At 34.6% G+C, this 27164-nt stretch overlaps 1 protein-coding gene across 1 annotated transcript in view; it reads right to left on the bottom strand.

The window, feature by feature from the left end:
* Nucleotides 1-27164, bottom strand: part of LOC102803175 (uncharacterized) — a 49956-nt gene that overhangs the window by 10424 nt on the left and 12368 nt on the right. The window contains exons 2-3 of the mRNA XM_085494627.1: nucleotides 11097-11159; nucleotides 8635-8791 (exon numbers count right to left, since the gene is read on the bottom strand). Coding sequence (XP_085350753.1) covers nucleotides 8635-8791; nucleotides 11097-11150 — 211 coding nt within the window. The 5' untranslated portion in view covers nucleotides 11151-11159. The remainder of the gene's footprint in view (nucleotides 1-8634; nucleotides 8792-11096; nucleotides 11160-27164) is intronic.

A 27164-nucleotide genomic window follows, 5' to 3' on the forward strand; every position in this document is an offset into this window, starting at 1 on the left:
ACCCACTTACAAAATACAGTTCACCCACTTACAAAATACAGTTCACCCACTTACAAAATACAGTTCACCCACTTATAAAATACAGTTCACCCACTTATAAAATACAGTTCACCCACTTACAAAATACAGTTCACCCACTTATAAAATACAGTTCACCCACTTATAAAATACAGTTCACCCACTTACAAAATGCAGTTCACCCACTTACAAAATGCAGTTCACACACTTACAAAATGCAGTTCACCCACTTACAAAATACAGTTCACCCACATACAAAATACAGTTCACCCACATACAAAATACAGTTCACCCACATACAAAATACAGTTCACCCACTTATAAAATACAGTTCACCCACTTACAAAATACAGTTCACCCACTTATAAAATACAGTTCACCCACTTACAAAATACAGTTCACCCACTTACAAAATACAGTTCACCCACTTATAAAATACAGTTCACCCACATACAAAATACAGTTCACCCACTTATAAAATACAGTTCACCCACATACAAAATACAGTTCACCCACTTACAAAATACAGTTCACCCACATACAAAATACAGTTCACCCACTTATAAAATACAGTTCACCCACTTACAAAATACAGTTCACCCACTTACAAAATACAGTTCACCCACATACAAAATACAGTTCACCCACATACAAAATGTAGTTCACCACTTACAAAATACAGTTCACCACTTACAAAATACAGTTCACCCACTTACAAAATGTAGTTCACCACTTACAAAATACAGTTCACCCACTTACAAAATACAGTTCACCCACATACAAAATACAGTTCACCCACTTACAAAATGTAGTTCACCCACTTACAAAATACAGTTCACCCACTTATAAAATACAGTTCACCCACTTATAAAATACAGTTCACCCACTTATAAAATACAGTTCACCCACTTACAAAATACAGTTCACCCACTTACAAAATACAGTTCACCCACTTATAAAATACAGTTCACCCACATACAAAATACAGTTCACCCACTTACAAAATGTAGTTCACCCACTTACAAAATGTAGTTCACCCACATACAAAATGTAGTTCACCCACTTACAAAATACAGTTCACCCACTTACAAAATACAGTTCACCCACATACAAAATACAGTTCACCCACATACAAAATACAGTTCACCCACTTACAAAATACAGTTCACCCACTTACAAAATACAGTTCACCCACTTACAAAATACAGTTCACCCACTTACAAAATACAGTTCACCCACTTATAAAATACAGTTCACCCACTTATAAAATACAGTTCACCCACTTACAAAATACAGTTCACCCACTTACAAAATACAGTTCACCCACTTACAAAATGTAGTTCACCCACTTACAAAATACAGTTCACCCACTTACAAAATACAGTTCACCCACATACAAAATGTAGTTCACCCACATACAAAATGTAGTTCACCCACTTACAAAATACAGTTCACCCACTTACAAAATACAGTTCACCCACTTACAAAATACAGTTCACCCACTTACAAAATACAGTTCACCCACATACAAAATACAGTTCACCCACTTACAAAATACAGTTCACCCACTTACAAAATACAGTTCACCCACTTACAAAATACAGTTCACCCACTTACAAAATACAGTTCACCCACTTACAAAATACAGTTCACCCACTTACAAAATACAGTTCACCCACTTATAAAATACAGTTCACCCACTTACAAAATACAGTTCACCCACTTACAAAATACAGTTCACCCACTTACAAAATACAGTTCACCCACTTACAAAATGTAGTTCACCCACTTACAAAATACAGTTCACCCACTTACAAAATACAGTTCACCCACATACAAAATACAGTTCACCCACTTACAAAATACAGTTCACCCACATACAAAATGCAGTTCACCCACTTACAAAATACAGTTCACCCACTTACAAAATACAGTTCACCCACTTACAAAATGTAGTTCATGCACTTACAAAATGTAGTTCACCCACATACAAAATGTAGTTCACTCACATACAAAATGTAGTTCACCCACTTACAAAATGCAGTTCACCCACTTATAAAATACAGTTCACCCACTTATAAAATACAGTTCACCCACTTATAAAATACAGTTCACCCACTTATAAAATACAGTTCACCCACTTATAAAATACAGTTCACCCACTTATAAAATACAGTTCACCCACTTATAAAATACAGTTCACCCACTTATAAAATACAGTTCACCCACTTATAAAATACAGTTCACCCACTTATAAAATACAGTTCACCCACTTATAAAATACAGTTCACCCACTTATAAAATACAGTTCACCCACTTATAAAATACAGTTCACCCACTTATAAAATACAGTTCACCCACTTATAAAATACAGTTCACCCACTTATAAAATACAGTTCACCCACTTATAAAATACAGTTCACCCACTTATAAAATACAGTTCACCCACTTATAAAATACAGTTCACCCACTTATAAAATACAGTTCACCCACTTATAAAATACAGTTCACCCACTTATAAAATGTAGTTCACCCACATACAAAATACAGTTCACCCACATACAAAATACAGTTCACCCACATACAAAATACAGTTCACCCACTTACAAAATACAGTTCACCCACTTACAAAATACAGTTCACCCACTTACAAAATATAGTTCACCCACATACAAAATGCAGTTCACTCACTTACAAAATGTAGTTCACCCACTTACAAAATGTAGTTCACCCACTTACAAAATACAGTTCACCCACATACAAAATGCAGTTCACCCACTTACAAAATGTAGTTCACCCACTTACAAAATATAGTTCACCCACATACAAAATGCAGTTCACTCACTTACAAAATGTAGTTCACCCACTTACAAAATACAGTTCACCCACTTACAAAATACAGTTCACCCACTTACAAAATATAGTTCACCCACATACAAAATGCAGTTCACTCACTTACAAAATGTAGTTCACCCACTTACAAAATGCAGTTCACCCACTTACAAAATGTAGTTCACCCACTTATAAAATGTAGTTCACCCACATACAAAATACAGTTCACCCACATACAAAATACAGTTCACCCACTTACAAAATACAGTTCACCCACTTACAAAATACAGTTCACCCACTTACAAAATATAGTTCACCCACATACAAAATGCAGTTCACTCACTTACAAAATGTAGTTCACCCACTTACAAAATGTAGTTCACCCACTTACAAAATACAGTTCACCCACATACAAAATGCAGTTCACCCACTTACAAAATGTAGTTCACCCACTTACAAAATATAGTTCACCCACTTACAAAATATAGTTCACCCACTTACAAAATATAGTTCACCCACTTACAAAATGTAGTTCACCCACTTACAAAATACAGTTCACCCACATACAAAATACAGTTCACCCACTTACAAAATACAGTTCACCCACTTACAAAATATAGTTCACCCACATACAAAATGCAGTTCACTCACTTACAAAATGTAGTTCACCCACTTACAAAATGTAGTTCACCCACTTACAAAATACAGTTCACCCACATACAAAATGCAGTTCACCCACTTACAAAATGTAGTTCACCCACTTACAAAATATAGTTCACCCACTTACAAAATATAGTTCACCCACTTACAAAATATAGTTCACCCACTTACAAAATGTAGTTCACCCACTTACAAAATGCAGTTCACCCACATACAAAATGTAGTTCACCCACTTACAAAATGTAGTTCACGCACTTACAAAATGCAGTTCACTAACATACAAAATGTAGTTCACCCACATACAAAATACAGTTCACCCACTTACAAAATGTAGTTCTAACTAACAAATTGCTCACTTACCATGTGTAGTGAAAACCAATGAAACTAACAAATTGCTCACTCACCATGTGTAGTGAGAACCAATGAAACTAACAAATTGCTCACTTACCATGTGTAGTGAAAACCAATGAAACTAACAAAGTGCTCACTTACCATGTGTAGTGAAAACCAATGAAATAACAAAGTGCTGACTCACCGTGTGTAGTGAGAACCAATGAAACTAACAAATTGCTCACTTACCATGTGTAGTGAAAACCAATGAAACTAACAAAGTGCTCACTTACCGTGTGTAGTGAAAACCAATGAAACTAACAAAGTGCTCACTTACCGTGTGTAGTGAAAACCAATGAAACTAACAAAGTGCTCACTTACTGTGTGTAGTGAAAACCAATGAAACTAACAAAGTGTTCACTCACCATGTGTAGTGAAAACCAATGAAACTAACAAAGTGCTTGCTCACTTACCGTGTGTAGTGAAAACCAATGAAACTAACAAAGTGCTCACTTACTGTGTGTAGTGAGAACCAATGAAACTAACAAAGTGCTCACTTACCGTGTGTAGTGAAAACCAATGAAACTAACAAAGTGCTCACTTACCGTGTGTAGTGAAAACCAATGAAACTAACAAAGTGCTCACTTACCGTGTGTAGTGAAAACCAATGAAACTAACAAAGTGCTCACTTACCGTGTGTAGTGAAAACCAATGAAACTAACAAAGTGCTCACTTACCGTGTGTAGTGAAAACCAATGAAACTAACAAAGTGCTCACTTACCGTGTGTAGTGAAAACAAATGAAACTAACAAATTGTTCACTTACCATGTGTAGTGAAAACCAATGAAACTAACAAAGTGTTCACTTACCGTGTGTAGTGAAAACCAATGAAACTAACAAATTGCTCACTTAGCATGTGTAGTGAAAACCAATGAACTAACAAATTGCTCACTTAGCATGTGTAGTGAAAACCAATGAAACTAACAAAGTGCTCACTTACCATGTGTAGTGAAAACCAATGAAACTAACAAAGTGCTCACTTACCATGTGTAGTGAAAACCAATGAAACTAAAAAAGTGTTCACTCACCGTGTGTAGTGAAAACCAATGAAACTAACAAAGTGCTCACTTACCGTGTGTAGTGAAAACCAATGAAACTAACAAAGTGCTCACTTACCGTGTGTAGTGAGAACCAATGAAACTAACAAAGTGCTTACTCACCATGTGTAGTGAAAACCAATGAAACTAACAAATTGTTCACTTACCATGTGTAGTGAAAACCAATGAAACTAACAAATTGCTCACTCACCGTGTGTAGTGAAACCCAATGAAACTAACAAAGTGCTCACTCACCATGTGTAGCGAAAACCAATGAAACTAACAAATTGCTCACTCACCGTGTGTAGTGAAAACCAATGAAACTAACAAAGTGCTCATTCACCATGTGTAGTGAAAACCAATGAAACTAACAAAAAGTGCTCACTCACCATGTGTAGCGAAAACCAATGAAACTAACAAAGTGCTCACTCACCGTGTGTAGTGAAAACCAATGAAACTAACAAATTGCTCACTCACCGTGTGTAGTGAAAACCAATGAAACTAACAAAGTGCTCATTCACTGTGTGTAATGAAAACCAATGAAATTAACAAATTGCTCACTCACCATGTGTAGTGAGAACCAATGAAACTAACAAATTGCTCACTCACCGTGTGTAGTGAAAACCAATGAAACTAACAAAGTGCTCATTCACTGTGTGTAATGAAAACCAATGAAATTAACAAATTGCTCACTCACCATGTGTAGTGAGAACCAATGAAACTAACAAATTGCTCACTCACCGTGTGTAGTGAAAACCAATGAAACTAACAAAGTGCTCATTCACTGTGTGTAATGAAAACCAATGAAATTAACAAATTGCTCACTCACCATGTGTAGTGAGAACCAATGAAACTAACAAATTGCTCACTCACCGTGTGTAGTGAAAACCAATGAAACTAACAAATTGCTCACTCACCATGTGTAGTGAGAACCAATGAAACTAACAAATTGCTCCCTCACCGTGTGTAGTGAAAACCAATGAAACTAACAAAGTGCTCACTCACCATGTGTAGTGAAAACCAATGAAACTAACAAAGTGCTCACTTACCATGTGTAGTGAAAACCAATGAAATAACAAAGTGCTCACTTACCGTGTGTAGTGAGAACCAATGAAACTAACAAATTGCTCACTTACCGTGTGTAGTGAAAACCAATGAAACTAACAAATTGCTCACTTACCGTGTGTAGTGAAAACCAATGAAACTAACAAAGTGATCACTTACCATGTGTAGTGAGAACCAATGAAACTAACAAAAGTGCTCACTCACATTGTGTAGTGAAAACCAATGAAACTAACAAATTGCTCACTCACCATGTGTAGTGAGAACCAATGAAACTAACAAAGTGCTCACTTACCATGTGTAGTGAAAACCAATGAAACTAACAAAGTGCTCACTTACCGTGTGTAGTGAAAACCAATGAAACTAACAAAGTGCACACTCACCATGTGTAGTGAGAACCAATGAAACTAACAAAAGTGCTCATTCACCATGTGTAGTGAAAACCAATGAAACTAACAAATTGCTCACTTACCATGTGTAGTGAAAACCAATGAAACTAACAAAGTGCTCACTTACCATGTGTAGTGAGAACCAATGAAACTAACAAAAGTGCTCACTTACCATGTGTAGTGAAAACCAATGAAACTAACAAAGTGCTCACTCACCATGTGTAGTAAAAACCAATGAAACTAACAAATTGCTCACTTACCATGTGTAGTGAAAACCAATGAAACTAACAAAGTGCTCACTTACCGTGTGTAGTGAAAACCAATGAAACTAACAAAGTGCTCACTCACCATGTGTAGTGAGAACCAATGAAACTAACAAATTGCTCACTCACCGTGTGTAGTGAATACCAATGAAACTAACAAAGTGCTCACTCACCATGTGTAGTGAAAACCAATGAAACTAACAAAGTGCTCACTTACCATGTGTAGTGAAAACCAATGAAATAACAAAGTGCTCACTTACCGTGTGTAGTGAGAACCAATGAAACTAACAAATTGCTCACTTACCGTGTGTAGTGAAAACCAATGAAACTAACAAATTGCTCACTTACTGTGTGTAGTGAAAACCAATGAAACTAACAAAGTGATCACTTACCATGTGTAGTGAGAACCAATGAAACTAACAAAAGTGCTCACTCACCATGTGTAGTGAAAACCAATGAAACTAACAAATTGCTCACTCACCATGTGTAGTGAGAACCAATGAAACTAACAAAGTGCTCACTTACCATGTGTAGTGAAAACCAATGAAACTAACAAAGTGCTCACTTACCGTGTGTAGTGAAAACCAATGAAACTAACAAAGTGCTCACTCACCATGTGTAGTGAGAACCAATGAAACTAACAAAGTGCTCACTCACCATGTGTAGTGAGAACCAATGAAACTAACAAAAGTGCTCACTCACCATGTGTAGTGAAAACCAGTGAAACTAACAAATTGCTCACTTACCATGTGTAGTGAAAACCAATGAAACTAACAAAGTGCTCACTTACCATGTGTAGTGAGAACCAATGAAACTAACAAAAGTGCTCACTTACCATGTGTAGTGAAAACCAATGAAACTAACAAAGTGCTCACTCACCATGTGTAGTGAAAACCAATGAAACTAACAAATTGCTCACTTACCATGTGTAGTGAAAACCAATGAAACTAACAAAGTGCTCACTTACCATGTGTAGTGAGAACCAATGAAACTAACAAAAGTGCTCACTCACCATGTGTAGTGAAAACCAATGAAACTAACAAAGTGCTCACTCACCATGTGTAGTAAAAACCAATGAAACTAACAAATTGCTCACTTACCATGTGTAGTGAAAACCAATGAAACTAACAAAGTGCTCACTTACTGTGTGTAGTGAAAACCAATGAAACTAACAAAGTGCTCACTCACCATGTGTAGTGAGAACCAATGAAACTAACAAAGTGCTCACTCACCATGTGTAGTGAAAACCAATGAAACTAACAAAAAGTGCTCACTCACCATGTGTAGCGAAAACCAATGCAACTAACAAAGTGCTCACTCACCGTGTGTAGTGAAAACCAATGAAACTAACAAAGTGCTCACTTACCATGTGTAGTGAGAACCAATGAAACTAACAAAAGTGCTCACTCACCATGTGTAGTGAAAACCAATGAAACTAACAAATTGCTCACTCACCATGTGTAGTGAGAACCAATGAAACTAACAAAGTGCTCACTTACTGTGTGTAGTGAAAACCAATGAAACTAACAAAGTGCTCACTTACCGTGTGTAGTGAAAACCAATGAAACTAACAAAGTGCTCACTTACCGTGTGTAGTGAAAACCAATGAAACTAACAAAGTGCTCACTTACTGTGTGTAGTGAAAACCAATGAAACTAACAAATTGCTCACTCACCATGTGTAGTGAAAACCAATGAAACTAACAAAGTGCTCACTCACCATGTGTAGTGAAAACCAATGAAACTAACAAAGTGCTCACTTACCGTGTGTAGTGAAAACCAATGAAACTAACAAATTGCTCACTTACCATGTGTAGTGAAAACCATCGAAACTAACAAAGTGCTCACTTACCATGTGTAGTGAAAACCAATGAAACTAACAAATTGCTCACTCACCATGTGTAGTGAAAACCAATGAAACTAACAAAGTGCTCACTTACCATGTGTAGTGAAAACCAATGAAACTAACAAAGTGCTCACTTACCGTGTGTAGTGTATAATATCTCCGTATCCACCACTTTTAATCCTTTATGTAAGAATTTTTTGATGAGGTCCTCAGTTGCTACGTATTGACTTCTACAATTCTTATCAACAAGTTTGATAAATACACTGTAACCATGTTTTACAGACAGATAATGCCCCTGAAATTAAAATAATGACATTAATAAGGTTGTATATCAGCCATTATACCCATGCTGAAGAGATGGACAATTCACCTGAAATTAATAATGACATTAAAAGAAAGGTCAACACTACCTTGATGATAGCTGTATAGCAGTAGTCATCATTAACATAATTAAACAAAATTTAAAAAACCTACAATTAGAGAGTTGTATCATTTCTTGAAACCTTAACACATATGGTCACTGCCATCTTGGCTTATTACAAGTGCCCCCCCCCCCAATTGACAAGAGTGAGAGCAAAGCATTCAGGAAAAACTGTGTTGTGTCTATGGTTGCACAAACTGCACAATGTATGTCAATACATGGTATATTCAAGAGATATATTCACAATTGAGAAAAATAAAACTGAATATTCACAACCCAGAAAGGAACAGTGATCATGTAATACTGGCAGAATAAAAACACATGGAATTAGACAGAGGGTTCTCGGAACCCGCCTATTCACATACATGTAGTTTATACCCACTATAGACTCCGGTCAGTCAAAATGACTATTTTTAACTGTAGGCATTAATCTGCAATTCTGCAAATGATGGAGAAACAAATCTAGGTCAGCCAACCACATGACTGGGGCCATGAGGTGTAGCCATATTGGCCCACTTGTCACTCTGGTTCCTTCTTTCTCTGCACCGAGGACTAAGCCAACGCTACAAAAAAAGTGGAGTGGTTGGGGTGGAGTGCCGATGGTAGAAATCTGAGACTGACTTATCGCCTATGCGCAGAGATCCCTGAGGTCGTTCGGGCTGGGTCAGCAACTTAAGTCTGACCCGCTACGACGGGACCCATCCTAAAGAGACCCTCTACAATGGATTGAGTATCTTTTAGGTAGTACCGGGTTTGCCCAGGGCTGTTAAACGACAGTTCAGGTTTTTAAAAAAATAAAATGGGACCAAGAAACCGCCCAGGGCGATTTTTCGGCAATTTTTTTAAGGTGTTATTTTAATCTTTTCTGATGCCTAAAAGTTGTGCCGTAGTCACTGATGCCTATTCAAGAGTACATTGTATTGATGTTTATTGCGACTAGCGTGAATGGGTTAGCTTCGTTTCGACAATGAGCTGTTATCGCTGTAAACAATGCTGAATTGTATTTCAAATGCTCAGTTTATCTTTTGAAAACAACTAATTTATTTTATTTAAAAACAAATCATGCCGCTTTTCCATAAAAATCCAAGCCAAAAGATCATACAACAACATCGACAAATCTCTTCTGTGCTGCGTTCAATAACATTAACATATTTAAATGAGCTATGGTATTTTGAACACGTTGGCATCATCCATCTTTTTCATTGGTTAATTATCGATTTGACCTGTCAGGTCAAAAAAGAGTCTCAGGTCAAACATGGCAGATATTCATTTCTACAGCATCGAGCGCTGAAAATGCGATCAGGATCATTCGCTTACGATGGAACAAGTTGAAATTTATTTGCATTTCATAACAATTCAACGAATTTATTTTTTGCATGTTATTATAATTATTACTAGGTAATAATCAACAATTATATGCAGCATGACTGGATTGCGCTACCGCGATCATTTGCTACTAAGCAATGCAGTTGCAGTTCGTTTTTATTTAAACGTCTTTTACTAATAAAATGAGACAAAATAATTGTATTTGGCGCACTAGGTTCGTTAATGTGATTTTTTTGGAGAAAGATGCGCTATCTACTTTTTAATCCAGCAAGAAAAAAATGTATAAAATTTTAGATTAGCTTCTGTAATAGTTTCTTTCGTTTCGGGTGGTCTGCCGTTGAAAATCGGTGTAGGTGGATTTTTCAATGAAAATATAAGCCCCCTACAAATATTTGATGATAATTTTTTGAAAATTTGAACCCCAAATAAGGGCCCACCAGCCGTGAAACCGCCCAGGGCGATTTTTCGGATGGGCGAATTGATGGCAGAATCCGGTAGTTGATAAAGACATTCTCCAGACGCCCACCTGCTTGTGAGTTAGCAATCGCACGGACCTCATGCGCCTGTACTTGGTGTCTCTGTAGACCCTGTGTCGAGGAAGCCGAATGGTTAAAACAGTGATCGCAGTGATCCACCTGACCATGGAAGTCAAAGAGGCTGGTCTATCCAGCTTACCCTGGCCATAACACATAAACCTGTGCTTGCCATGCCTCAACTCGTTAGTACGGCTTTTGTAGCAACTCCACGCTCGAACGGGGAATTGTTGCCAGCCGGGGGATGACGATCAGTTATGGATCGCGTCCTGGGAGAGAAAACTACTTGAACACAATTTGTTGCTTGTGGGTGATGGTACCTTTTCTAGAAATGAAGTCTTCAATTCATGGTCCGCTTCATCTGCTGTTTCCATATTATTCACCTGAAAAATAAAATCAAATCCAATCATTGAAAATGACACAGTCCCCGTAAAATTTTTGAAAGTTCTCTTTGTGCTTGTCACATTAAAGTGGAGGGGTTGTCGAGAGCGTGTCCTTGAAACTCGAGTCTCAAGTGGTGTATACAACAGATAGTTTATTTACATCAAATTCGAACATGTGTTGTGTAACGACCCATCCGGTTAAACAAAAAAAGCAAAGAAAAACATAGATCACAAGTGAAAGCATGCCCAAGTTATCATATTTTAAACAAACAAAATGGCTACCAGTCGGCCATATTTGATCAAATTGCAAATTGAATTGACATGTACATGTATCCATTTATGACATGCTAAATATCAATGAACATAGTTGAACTCTGGTGACCTTGCCCTTTGTTATATAATATAATTCCCTTTAACATATTTTGTTTCAATATAAATATGCATTGTCATAATTAATTTTGAGTACAAACAAGTTTTGGGGTTGAACCAACAGTGGGGAATCAGTCTACCGAATGTCCTTTAAAGATGTAAATATCTTACAAAAACATTGGTGCCTTATTTGTTTAATTATTTTAAGGGACATAATTTCCAGTTTTATTCAAAGTAATTAAGATATTTTAGTATAAAAATAAATGCCTCATCGCAAAAAAAAAAGTTTTGCATTTAGACGTGAATAGATTCATAAAACATGCAAGATAATATAAAATCTTAGCTAGCTTTTATCCAAGTATTTTGTACAGGTGTCTGTCAAAAATTAATGATTCACTGAGACAAATATGAATTGCCTCATTGTGCGACTACTGTATTATATGAAAAGTAAAAAAAAAACACTCTTTATGAATAGCTATCATGTTGCAAGCTCTGCTTTGTATGCAAAGCAACTTAAATAGTTGGTGTCCAGTGGAGGGAGAAGTCAACAGTACTGTTGCCTCCTGAGAAACTACATCTTCAAACACTGCAATCTCTGAAGTGCGTTTTTAAACTAGTATTATAAAAACTTTATCATTCTGTTCTAATAGCTGAAACATATTCCTGTGAGTTTTCATTTGTCGAATGAACTGTTTGTCAAATACAGAATACATATATTTTAGAATAATTTTCTTTTTAAAATGTGGATGAAATGTTTTGCTTTTAATGTATTTTTTATGTATTGTTTTTGATTTGATAACTTTTGACTAATTTTGACAGATTTTCTATTAGCTTCAGATCTTGATCAAAGTTTGGCACCCAGTTCATAGCAGTGCTTATATTGATTTTCTGACATCTTGTTTTCTGTAAAGATTTTATTGGTAGGTTTGCAAATGTGTATCAGACTGTGCAATCTCTCCATGAGTTGGTTTTGAAACCCAGTATGGGATTCTGAGATACATTACCAAGGATATTATTACAAGATAAATCATTTGCTTCATTGAACACATACAACAATGCATATTTCCACTGAGATCAGTGACCTTTGATGTGTATCACCAGTGATCAGTCAAGTAGAAACAGTCAAAATATTTTCTCAATTTTTGCATGATATTTTCATACAGGACATCTGTTGTTCAAACTCAGGGAAGACTTTATATTGATGAATAAGGTGACCAAGTTTGATAAAGTTTGGAATAGAATTAGTAAAGTTATTATGCACACAATAACAATTATTAACGACGACGACAACGACGACGACGACAACGACAACGCCGGACAAAATTTTTCCCTTAATATACCTTTCCCTTCCATCTTTGATGGTATGGGCAAGGTAAAAATGAAACATGGCCAAAAATATAAACAGCTGTTGTTCGGCCATCTTTGATCTGATTATGAAACAAACTGACATGTAGGATGTATGTGCCAAATACGAATGAAAATGGTACATAAATCATGGAAATGTAGTAGTAAGGCCAAAAAGTCGGGAACATGTATCCTAACATGTATGATCTATGTACTAAATTTGAATGAAAACTGACAAAGCATGTCCAAAATACAACATTTTCAAAAAACAAGATGGCTGCCAGTCGGCCATCTTTGATCCAATTGTGAAACAAATTGTCATGGACATGTATTCTAACATGTATAAAGTATGTGCCAAATTTGAATGAAAACTAACAAAACATGTCTAAGATACCACATTTAAAAAAAACATGATGCCTACCAGTCGGCCATCTTTGATCCAATTGCTAAAAAAATTGTCATAGACAACAAATACAACATTTTTAAAAAACAAGATGGTTGCCAGTCGGCCATTTTGAATCAAATCGCTAAACCACTGCATGTGCATATGTCCCACATACATTTGTAAAGTACTAGGCATATGCAAAGAATGAACGGAATCGGTCCAAAGGATTCTGAAATATGACTCCGGACAAACGGGATCCAGAAATAAGAAACTATACTCCCCTTTTCAGGCGCAGGGGACTAATAAAAATACTGAATCATTTTCTTGACCCAAAAACTATAGGGCACACTTTAAATAATTATATGTTTTCAACTATTTAATTCTGACATAATGGTGGTTATGTATTACTGGTACACATATTTGCCTATTATACCATCAATGAATTATTATAGACTTTGTAGTACAGTAAATGCATTAATTATTCAATGGGATTTAATTTAGATAAGTTCACTGATAAGTCAATTTCGCAAAATTAAATCTACGTGAACATGTAAAATAACAATAAAACTCATTGAAAAATTCGTGAAATTAAAATACAGTGAATATGTTAAAAAATAGTGAAATTAAATGTAATTGAAAATACATGGTTTTACAGTATTTACCCAGGTTGAATATTGCCCTATATAGAGCACATTGTGTTTCTTATAAAAGTATTAAATGTAATTGAAAATACATGGTTTTACAGTATTTATCCAGGTTGAATATTGCCCTATATAGAGCACATTGTGTTTCTTATAAAAGTATTAAATGTAATTGAAAATACATGGTTTTACAGTATTTACCCAGGTTGAATATTGCCCTATATAGAGCACATTGTATTTCTTATAAAAGTATTAAATGTAATTGAAAATACATGGTTTTACAGTATTTACCCAGGTTGAATATTGCCCTATATAGAGCACATTGTGTTTCTTATAAAAGTATTAAATGTAATTGAAAATACATGGTTTTACAGTATTTATCCAGGTTGAATATTGCCCTATATAGAGCACATTGTGTTTCTTATAAAAGTATTAAATGTAATTGAAAATACATGGTTTTACAGTATTTACCCAGGTTGAATATTGCCCTATATAGAGCACATTGTGTTTCTTATAAAAGTATTAAATGTAATTGAAAATACATGGTTTTACAGTATTTATCCAGGTTGAATATTGCCCTATATAGAGCACATTGTATTTCTTATAAAAGTATTAAATGTAATTGAAAATACATGGTTTTACAGTATTTACCCAGGTTGAATATTGCCCTATATAGAGCACATTGTGTTTCTTATAAAAGTATTAAATGTAATTGAAAATACATGGTTTTACAGTATTTATCCAGGTTGAATATTGCCCTATATAGAGCACATTGTGTTTCTTATAAAAGTATTAAATGTAATTGAAAATACATGGTTTTACAGTATTTACCCAGGTTGAATATTGCCCTATATAGAGCACATTGTATTTCTTATAAAAGTATTAAATGTAATTGAAAATACATGGTTTTACAGTATTTACCCAGGTTGAATATTGCCCTATATAGAGCACATTGTGTTTCTTATAAAAGTATTAAATGTAATTGAAAATACATGGTTTTACAGTATTTATCCAGGTTGAATATTGCCCTATATAGAGCACATTGTGTTTCTTATAAAAGTATTAAATGTAATTGAAAATACATGGTTTTACAGTATTTACCCAGGTTGAATATTGCCCTATATAGAGCACATTGTGTTTCTTATAAAAGTATTAAATGTAATTGAAAATACATGGTTTTACAGTATTTATCCAGGTTGAATATTGCCCTATATAGAGCACATTGTGTTTCTTATAAAAGTATTAAATGTAATTGAAAATACATGGTTTTACAGTATTTATCCAGGTTGAATATTGACCTATATAGAGCACATTGTGTTTCTTATAAAAGTATTAAATGTAATTGAAAATACATGGTTTTACAGTATTTATCCAGGTTGAATATTGCCCTATATAGAGCACATTGTGTTTCTTATAAAAGTATTAAATGTAATTGAAAATACATGGTTTTACAGTATTTACCCAGGTTGAATATTGCCCTATATAGAGCACATTGTGTTTCTTATAAAAGTATTAAATGTAATTGAAAATACATGGTTTTACAGTATATACCCAGGTTGAATATTGCCCTATATAGAGCACATTGTGTTTCTTATAAAAGTATTAAATGTAATTGAAAATACATGGTTTTACAGTATATACCCAGGTTGAATATTGCCCTATATAGAGCACATTGTGTTTCTTATAAAAGTATTAAATGTAATTGAAAATACATGGTTTTACAGTATTTACCCAGGTTGAATATTGCCCTATATAGAGCACATTGTGTTTCTTATAAAAGTATTAAATGTAATTGAAAATACATGGTTTTACAGTATTTATCCAGGTTGAATATTGCCCTATATAGAGCACATTGTGTTTCTTATAAAAGTATTAAATGTAATTGAAAATACATGGTTTTACAGTATTTACCCAGGTTGAATATTGCCCTATATAGAGCACATTGTATTTCTTATAAAAGTATTAAATGTAATTGAAAATACATGGTTTTACAGTATTTACCCAGGTTGAATATTGCCCTATATAGAGCACATTGTGTTTCTTATAAAAGTATTAAATGTAATTGAAAATACATGGTTTTACAGTATTTATCCAGGTTGAATATTGCCCTATATAGAGCACATTGTGTTTCTTATAAAAGTATTAAATGTAATTGAAAATACATGGTTTTACAGTATTTACCCAGGTTGAATATTGCCCTATATAGAGCACATTGTGTTTCTTATAAAAGTATTAAATGTAATTGAAAATACATGGTTTTACAGTATATACCCAGGTTGAATATTGCCCTATATAGAGCACATTGTGTTTCTTATAAAAGTATTAAATGTAATTGAAAATACATGGTTTTACAGTATTTATCCAGGTTGAATATTGCCCTATATAGAGCACATTGTGTTTCTTATAAAAGTATTAAATGTAATTGAAAATACATGGTTTTACAGTATTTACCCAGGTTGAATATTGCCCTATATAGAGCACATTGTGTTTCTTATAAAAGTATTAAATGTAATTGAAAATACATGGTTTTACAGTATATACCCAGGTTGAATATTGCCCTATATAGAGCACATTGTGTTTCTTATAAAAGTATTAAATGTAATTGAAAATACATGGTTTTACAGTATATACCCAGGTTGAATATTGCCCTATATAGAGCACATTGTGTTTCTTATAAAAGTATTAAATGTAATTGAAAATACATGGTTTTACAGTATTTACCCAGGTTGAATATTGCCCTATATAGAGCACATTGTGTTTCTTATAAAAGTATTAAATGTAATTGAAAATACATGGTTTTACAGTATTTATCCAGGTTGAATATTGCCCTATATAGAGCACATTGTGTTTCTTATAAAAGTATTAAATGTAATTGAAAATACATGGTTTTACAGTATTTATCCAGGTTGAATATTGCCCTATATAGAGCACATTGTGTTTCTTATAAAAGTATTAAATGTAATTGAAAATACATGGTTTTACAGTATATACCCAGGTTGAATATTGCCCTATATAGAGCACATTGTGTTTCTTATAAAAGTATTAAATGTAATTGAAAATACATGGTTTTACAGTATTTACCCAGGTTGAATATTGCCCTATATAGAGCACATTGTGTTTCTTATAAAAGTATTAAATGTAATTGAAAATACATGGTTTTACAGTATTTACCCAGGTTGAATATTGCCCTATATAGAGCACATTGTGTTTCTTATAAAAGTATTAAATGTAATTGAAAATACATGGTTTTACAGTATTTACCCAGGTTGAATATTGCCCTATATAGAGCACATTGTGTTTCTTATAAAAGTATTAAATGTAATTGAAAATACATGGTTTTACAGTATTTATCCAGGTTGAATATTGCCCTATATAGAGCACATTGTGTTTCTTATAAAAGTATTAAATGTAATTGAAAATACATGGTTTTACAGTATTTATCCAGGTTGAATATTGCCCTATATAGAGCACATTGTGTTTCTTATAAAAGTATTAAATGTAATTGAAAATACATGGTTTTACAGTATATACCCAGGTTGAATATTGCCCTATATAGAGCACATTGTATTTCTTATAAAAGTATTAAATGTAATTGAAAATACATGGTTTTACAGTATTTACCCAGGTTGAATATTGCCCTATATAGAGCACATTGTGTTTCTTATAAAAGTATTAAATGTAATTGAAAATACATGGTTTTACAGTATATACCCAGGTTGAATATTGCCCTATATAGAGCACATTGTGTTTCTTATAAAAGTATTAAATGTAATTGAAAATACATGGTTTTACAGTATTTACCCAGGTTGAATATTGCCCTATATAGAGCACATTGTGTTTCTTATAAAAGTATTAAATGTAATTGAAAATACATGGTTTTACAGTATATACCCAGGTTGAATATTGCCCTATATAGAGCACATTGTGTTTCTTATAAAAGTATTAAATGTAATTGAAAATACATGGTTTTACAGTATATACCCAGGTTGAATATTGCCCTATATAGAGCACATTGTGTTTCTTATAAAAGTATTAAATGTAATTGAAAATACATGGTTTTACAGTATATACCCAGGTTGAATATTGCCCTATATAGAGCACATTGTGTTTCTTATAAAAGTATTAAATGTAATTGAAAATACATGGTTTTACAGTATTTACCCAGGTTGAATATTGCCCTATATAGAGCACATTGTGTTTCTTATAAAAGTATTAAATGTAATTGAAAATACATGGTTTTACAGTATTTACCCAGGTTGAATATTGCCCTATATAGAGCACATTGTGTTTCTTATAAAAGTATTAAATGTAATTGAAAATACATGGTTTTACAGTATTTACCCAGGTTGAATATTGCCCTATATAGAGCACATTGTGTTTCTTATAAAAGTATTAAATGTAATTGAAAATACATGGTTTTACAGTATATACCCAGGTTGAATATTGCCCTATATAGAGCACATTGTATTTCTTATAAAAGTATTAAATGTAATTGAAAATACATGGTTTTACAGTATTTACCCAGGTTGAATATTGCCCTATATAGAGCACATTGTGTTTCTTATAAAAGTATTAAATGTAATTGAAAATACATGGTTTTACAGTATATACCCAGGTTGAATATTGCCCTATATAGAGCACATTGTGTTTCTTATAAAAGTATTAAATGTAATTGAAAATACATGGTTTTACAGTATTTACCCAGGTTGAATATTGCCCTATATAGAGCACATTGTGTTTCTTATAAAAGTATTAAATGTAATTGAAAATACATGGTTTTACAGTATATACCCAGGTTGAATATTGCCCTATATAGAGCACATTGTGTTTCTTATAAAAGTATTAAATGTAATTGAAAATACATGGTTTTACAGTATATACCCAGGTTGAATATTGCCCTATATAGAGCACATTGTGTTTCTTATAAAAGTATTAAATGTAATTGAAAATACATGGTTTTACAGTATATACCCAGGTTGAATATTGCCCTATATAGAGCACATTGTGTTTCTTATAAAAGTATTAAATGTAATTGAAAATACATGGTTTTACAGTATTTACCCAGGTTGAATATTGCCCTATATAGAGCACATTGTGTTTCTTATAAAAGTATTAAATGTAATTGAAAATACATGGTTTTACAGTATTTACCCAGGTTGAATATTGCCCTATATAGAGCACATTGTGTTTCTTATAAAAGTATTAAATGTAATTGAAAATACATGGTTTTACAGTATTTACCCAGGTTGAATATTGCCCTATATAGAGCACATTGTGTTTCTTATAAAAGTATTAAATGTAATTGAAAATACATGGTTTTACAGTATATACCCAGGTTGAATATTGCCCTATATAGAGCACATTGTGTTTCTTATAAAAGTATTAAATGTAATTGAAAATACATGGTTTTACAGTATTTACCCAGGTTGAATATTGCCCTATATAGAGCACATTGTGTTTCTTATAAAAGTATTAAATGTAATTGAAAATACATGGTTTTACAGTATATACCCAGGTTGAATATTGCCCTATATAGAGCACATTGTGTTTCTTATAAAAGTATTAAATGTAATTGAAAATACATGGTTTTACAGTATATACCCAGGTTGAATATTGCCCTATATAGAGCACATTGTGTTTCTTATAAAAGTATTAAATGTAATTGAAAATACATGGTTTTACAGTATTTACCCAGGTTGAATATTGCCCTATATAGAGCACATTGTATTTCTTATAAAAGTATTAAATGTAATTGAAAATACATGGTTTTACAGTATTTACCCAGGTTGAATATTGCCCTATATAGAGCACATTGTGTTTCTTATAAAAGTATTAAATGTAATTGAAAATACATGGTTTTACAGTATATACCCAGGTTGAATATTGCCCTATATAGAGCACATTGTGTTTCTTATAAAAGTATTAAATGTAATTGAAAATACATGGTTTTACAGTATTTACCCAGGTTGAATATTGCCCTATATAGAGCACATTGTATTTCTTATAAAAGTATTAAATGTAATTGAAAATACATGGTTTTACAGTATTTATCCAGGTTGAATATTGCCCTATATAGAGCACATTGTATTTCTTATAAAAGTATTAAATGTAATTGAAAATACATGGTTTTACAGTATTTACCCAGGTTGAATATTGCCCTATATAGAGCACATTGTATTTCTTATAAAAGTATTAAATGTAATTGAAAATACATGGTTTTACAGTATTTACCCAGGTTGAATATTGCCCTATATAGAGCACATTGTGTTTCTTATAAAAGTATTAAATGTAATTGAAAATACATGGTTTTACAGTATTTACCCAGGTTGAATATTGCCCTATATAGAGCACATTGTATTTCTTATAAAAGTATTAAATGTAATTGAAAATACATGGTTTTACAGTATTTACCCAGGTTGAATATTGCCCTATATAGAGCACATTGTGTTTCTTATAAAAGTATTAAATGTAATTGAAAATACATGGTTTTACAGTATTTACCCAGGTTGAATATTGCCCTATATAGAGCACATTGTGTTTCTTATAAAAGTATTAAATGTAATTGAAAATACATGGTTTTACAGTATTTACCCAGGTTGAATATTGCCCTATATAGAGCACATTGTGTTTCTTATAAAAGTATTAAATGTAATTGAAAATACATGGTTTTACAGTATTTACCCAGGTTGAATATTGCCCTATATAGAGCACATTGTGTTTCTTATAAAAGTATTAAATGTAATTGAAAATACATGGTTTTACAGTATTTACCCAGGTTGAATATTGCCCTATATAGAGCACATTGTATTTCTTATAAAAGTATTAAATTCAAATAAGCGGATTGTTTCCACATGTCATTAAATAAAAGTCTTTATATGCTCACTATACAATGCATTATCCACCTTTACATTGAGATGCTAGCTAGGATGACCTTTGACCCAAACATTTGACACACAATTGATGGATGCATGATTTATTTTTATCACGTTTAGGTAAGCGACATCACCATAAATATTGATTATATTTTAGAACAGTAGTAGACATGAAGACCTATCTTTTCTAAATAAGTACTTCACCTTCATGACTAAACACCAAGACAGTGTATCATCCAGTATGTGTATGTGTGTTTTTATACCTCATACAGGAGTTCCTGTTTTCAACTGTTCTTGATAAAGTAGGTTATCTGTCCTCACAGCGTTCAACTTGCAATAACTACCTATGGCACATACAGTATGCTACAAACACCATGATAGCTATGGGGTGAGAATACCGCCAAAATAAGCTTGGTGTCATTATTTGAACATTGTTTAGTTGTTTGATCTTTATTTGGAAACTTGTTTGGTTATTATTTGGTCATTATTCGGTTATTTGGTCTTTATTTAAACATTATTTTGTGCTTATTCCCATATTGTGTTATTACTGCAGCATCGTATTGCCATTGTTTCATTATTCCAACTTTATTTCTTAATTATTTCATTATTGTGTAATTGTTACAATATTATTTTGTCATTGTTTCATTCTATTACAATTGTGTCGTTATTTTGACATTCAATTGTCATAAGATTCGGTTGTTTTCACGTCCAAATGTCTTGACATTCGGTTCGCTTGATTTGTGACTACCTCGACATTCAGTTTGCTTGATATGCGATTACCTCAACATTCGATTACCTGACCTACATTAGCTGACCCCGCTATACATTCAATCCATAGTCCCTGGCCGCCTCCGATAAAGCGTTGCTCATGATGGCAATGCCCGGTGGCAATGTAGCCTTTGTAAAAGTTAGCGAGAATTTCTGAGGGAACTGACTGAGGTCGTCAGTGCCTGTCGTGACGAAATATCAAATGCCGCAAAACTTGTTGTTGACACGACGCGCTCCTAGCGAAATTTGCGAGAGATGATCGAACTTGATCATTATATGATGACCAGAATGTGCTAAGAACCGTTCACAAGACTCGTTACCGTGTCGTGAACTAGCGAAATTTGAAAGAGCAACTAATATTCTTTAAGCTGGTATTTTTTTAATAGATTTTATTTTTCATTCTTTTTGCCTATTTTTTCCAGTTTAAAAATGTGAGCTGGCTGGAGCCTTTATCCCTTGTCTATTTCTAATACACTAGATACCAGCCGATAACGCCTCCTCCCCTTGCCCATAGGTACCACGTACAATTTATTATAGTTCCTGGGCTCCCTGTGGTCTAAGCTGTGAAAAGTGAAATTAACAATTCGCTTCTGATGACGAGGCAGCTTGTTGGAACTGGCGCCGGCATTACTAATGTATTACAATCATGCAGGACTGTGTTACAATCATGCAGGACTGTGTTACAATCATGCAGGACTGTGTTACAATCATGCAGGACTGTGTTACAATCATGCAGGACTGTGTTACAATCATGCAGGACTGTGTTACAATCATGCAGGACTGTGTTACAATCATGCAGGACTGTGTTACAATCATGCAGGACTGTGTTACAATCATGCAGGACTGTGTTACAATCATGCAGGACTGTGTTACAATCATGCAGGACTGTGTTACAATCATGCAGGACTGTGTTACAATCATGCAGGACTGTGTTACAATCATGCAGGACTGTGTTACAATCATGCAGGACTGTGTTACAATCATGCAGGACTGTGTTACAATCATGCAGGACTGTGTTACAATCATGCAGGACTGTGTTACAATCATGCAGGACTGTGTTACAATCATGCAGGACTGTGTTACAATCATGCAGGACTGTGTTACAATCATGCAGGACTGTGTTACAATCATGCAGGACTGTGTTACAATCATGCAGGACTGTGTTACAATCATGCAGGACTGTGTTACAATCATGCAGGACTGTGTTACAATCATGCAGGACTGTGTTACAATCATGCAGGACTGTGTTACAATCATGCAGGACTGTGTTACAATCATGCAGGACTGTGTTACAATCATGCAGGACTGTGTTACAATCATGCAGGACTGTGTTACAATCATGCAGGACTGTGTTACAATCATGCAGGACTGTGTTACAATCATGCAGGACTGTGTTACAATCATGCAGGACTGTGTTACAATCATGCAGGACTGTGTTACAATCATGCAGGACTGTGTTACAATCATGCAGGACTGTGTTACAATCATGCAGGACTGTGTTACAATCATGCAGGACTGTGTTACAATCATGCAGGACTGTGTTACAATCATGCAGGACTGTGTTACAATCATACAGGACTGTGTTACAATCATACAGGACTGTGTTACAATCATACAGGACTGTGTTACAATCATGCAGGACTGTGTTACAATCATGCAGGACTGTGTTACAATCATGCAGGACTGTGTTACAATCATGCAGGACTGTGTTACAATCATGCAGGACTGTGTTACAATCATACAGGACTGTGTTACAATCATACAGGACTGTGTTACAATCATGCAGGACTGTGTTACAATCATGCAGGACTGTGTTACAATCATGCAGGACTGTGTTACAATCATGCAGGACTGTGTTACAATCATGCAGGACTGTGTTACAATCATGCAGGACTGTGTTACAATCATGCAGGACTGTGTTACAATCATGCAGGACTGTGTTACAATCATGCAGGACTGTGTTACAATCATGCAGGACTGTGTTACAATCATGCAGGACTGTGTTACAATCATGCAGGACTGTGTTACAATCATACAGGACTGTGTTACAATCATGCAGGACTGTGTTACAATCATGCAGGACTGTGTTACAATCATGCAGGACTGTGTTACAATCATGCAGGACTGTGTTACAATCATGCAGGACTGTGTTACAATCATGCAGGACTGTGTTACAATCATGCAGGACTGTGTTACAATCATACAGGACTGTGTTACAATCATGCAGGACTGTGTTACAATCATGCAGGACTGTGTTACAATCATGCAGGACTGTGTTACAATCATGCAGGACTGTGTTACAATCATGCAGGACTGTGTTACAATCATACAGGACTGTGTTACAATCATGCAGGACTGTGTTACAATCATGCAGGACTGTGTTACAATCATGCAGGACTGTGTTACAATCATGCAGGACTGTGTTACAATCATGCAGGACTGTGTTACAATCATGCAGGACTGTGTTACAATCATGCAGGACTGTGTTACAATCATACAGGACTGTGTTACAATCATGCAGGACCGTGTTACAATCATGCAGGACCGTGTTACAATCATGCAGGACTGTGTTACAATCATGCAGGACTGTGTTACAATCATGCAGGACTGTGTTACAATCATACAGGACTGTGTTACAATCATACAGGACTGTGTTACAATCATACAGGACTGTGTTACAATCATGCAGGACTGTGTTACAATCATGCAGGACTGTGTTACAATCATGCAGGACTGTGTTACAATCATGCAGGACTGTGTTACAATCATGCAGGACTGTGTTACAATCATGCAGGACTGTGTTACAATCATGCAGGACTGTGTTACAATCATGCAGGACTGTGTTACAATCATGCAGGACTGTGTTACAATCATGCAGGACTGTGTTACAATCATGCAGGACTGTGTTACAATCATGCAGGACTGTGTTACAATCATGCAGGACTGTGTTACAATCATGCAGGACTGTGTTACAATCATGCAGGACTGTGTTACAATCATGCAGGACTGTGTTACAATCATGCAGGACTGTGTTACAATCATGCAGGACTGTGTTACAATCATGCAGGACTGTGTTACAATCATGCAGGACTGTGTTACAATCATGCAGGACTGTGTTACAATCATGCAGGACTGTGTTACAATCATGCAGGACTGTGTTACAATCATGCAGGACTGTGTTACAATCATGCAGGACTGTGTTACAATCATGCAGGACTGTGTTACAATCATGCAGGACTGTGTTACAATCATGCAGGACTGTGTTACAATCATGCAGGACTGTGTTACAATCATGCAGGACTGTGTTACAATCATGCAGGACTGTGTTACAATCATGCAGGACTGTGTTACAATCATGCAGGACTGTGTTACAATCATGCAGGACTGTGTTACAATCATGCAGGACTGTGTTACAATCATGCAGGACTGTGTTATATAGAGCACATTGTGTTTCTTATAAAAGTATTAAATGTAATTGAAAATACATGGTTTTACAGTATTTATCCAGGTTGAATATTGCCCTATATAGAGCACATTGTGTTTCTTATAAAAGTATTAAATGTAATTGAAAATACATGGTTTTACAGTATTTATCCAGGTTGAATATTGCCCTATATAGAGCACATTGTGTTTCTTATAAAAGTATTAAATGTAATTGAAAATACATGGTTTTACAGTATTTACCCAGGTTGAATATTGCCCTATATAGAGCACATTGTGTTTCTTATAAAAGTATTAAATGTAATTGAAAATACATGGTTTTACAGTATATACCCAGGTTGAATATTGCCCTATATAGAGCACATTGTATTTCTTATAAAAGTATTAAATTCAAATAAGCGGATTGTTTCCACATGTCATTAAATAAAAGTCTTTATATGCTCACTATACAATGCATTATCCACCTTTTACATTGAGATGCTAGCTAGGATGACCTTTGACCCAAACATTTGACACACAATTGATGGATGCATGATTTATTTTTATCACGTTTAGGTAAGCGACATCACCATAAATATTGATTATATTTTAGAACAGTAGTAGACATGAAGACGTATCTTTTCTAAATAAGTACTTCACCTTCATGACTAAACACCAAGACAGTGTATCATCCAGTATGTGTATGTGTGTTTTTATACCTCATACAGGAGTTCCTGTTTTCAACTGTTCTTGATAAAGTAGGTTATCTGTCCTCACAGCGTTCAACTTGCAATAACTACCTATGGCACATACAGTATGCTACAAACACCATGATAGCTATGGGGTGAGAATACCGCCAAAATAAGCTTGGTGTCATTATTTGAACATTGTTTAGTTGTTTGATCTTTATTTGGAAACTTGTTTGGTTATTATTTGGTCATTATTCGGTTATTTGGTCTTTATTTAAACATTATTTTGTGCTTATTCCCATATTGTGTTATTACTGCAGCATCGTATTGCCATTGTTTCATTATTCCAACTTTATTTCTTAATTATTTCATTATTGTGTAATTGTTACAATATTATTTTGTCATTGTTTCATTCTATTACAATTGTGTCGTTATTTTGACATTCAATTGTCATAAGATTCGGTTGTTTTCACGTCCAAATGTCTTGACATTCGGTTCGCTTGATTTGTGACTACCTCGACATTCAGTTTGCTTGATATGCGATTACCTCAACATTCGATTACCTGACCTACATTAGCTGACCCCGCTATACATTCAATCCATAGTCCCTGGCCGCCTCCGATAAAGCATTGCTCATGATGGCAATGCCCGGTGGCAATGTAGCCTTTGTAAAAGTTAGCGAGAATTTCTGAGGGAACTGACTGAGGTCGTCAGTGCCTGTCGTGACGAAATATCAAATGCCGCAAAACTTGTTGTTGACACGACGCGCTCCTAGCGAAATTTGCGAGAGATGATCGAACTTGATCATTATATGATGACCAGAATGTGCTAAGAACCGTTCACAAGACTCGTTACCGTGTCGTGAACTAGCGAAATTTGAAAGAGCAACTAATATTCTTTAAGCTGGTATTTTTTTAATAGATTTTATTTTTCATTCTTTTTGCCTATTTTTTCCAGTTTAAAAATGTGAGCTGGCTGGAGCCTTTATCCCTTGTCTATTTCTAATACACTAGATACCAGCCGATAACGCCTCCTCCCCTTGCCCATAGGTACCACGTACAATTTATTATAGTTCCTGGGCTCCCTGTGGTCTAAGCTGTGAAAAGTGAAATTAACAATTCGCTTCTGATGACGAGGCAGCTTGTTGGAACTGGCGCCGGCATTACTAATGTATTACAATCATGCAGGACTGTGTTACAATCATGCAGGACTGTGTTACAATCATGCAGGACTGTGTTACAATCATGCAGGACTGTGTTACAATCATGCAGGACTGTGTTACAATCATGCAGGACTGTGTTACAATCATGCAGGACTGTGTTACAATCATGCAGGACTGTGTTACAATCATGCAGGACTGTGTTACAATCATGCAGGACTGTGTTACAATCATGCAGGACTGTGTTACAATCATGCAGGACTGTGTTACAATCATGCAGGACTGTGTTACAATCATGCAGGACTGTGTTACAATCATGCAGGACTGTGTTACAATCATGCAGGACTGTGTTACAATC

Source organism: Saccoglossus kowalevskii, chromosome 20 (genome assembly GCF_978046115.1).
Source record: "Saccoglossus kowalevskii chromosome 20, keSacKowa6.1, whole genome shotgun sequence".
NCBI classification, from domain to species: domain Eukaryota; kingdom Metazoa; phylum Hemichordata; class Enteropneusta; family Harrimaniidae; genus Saccoglossus; species Saccoglossus kowalevskii.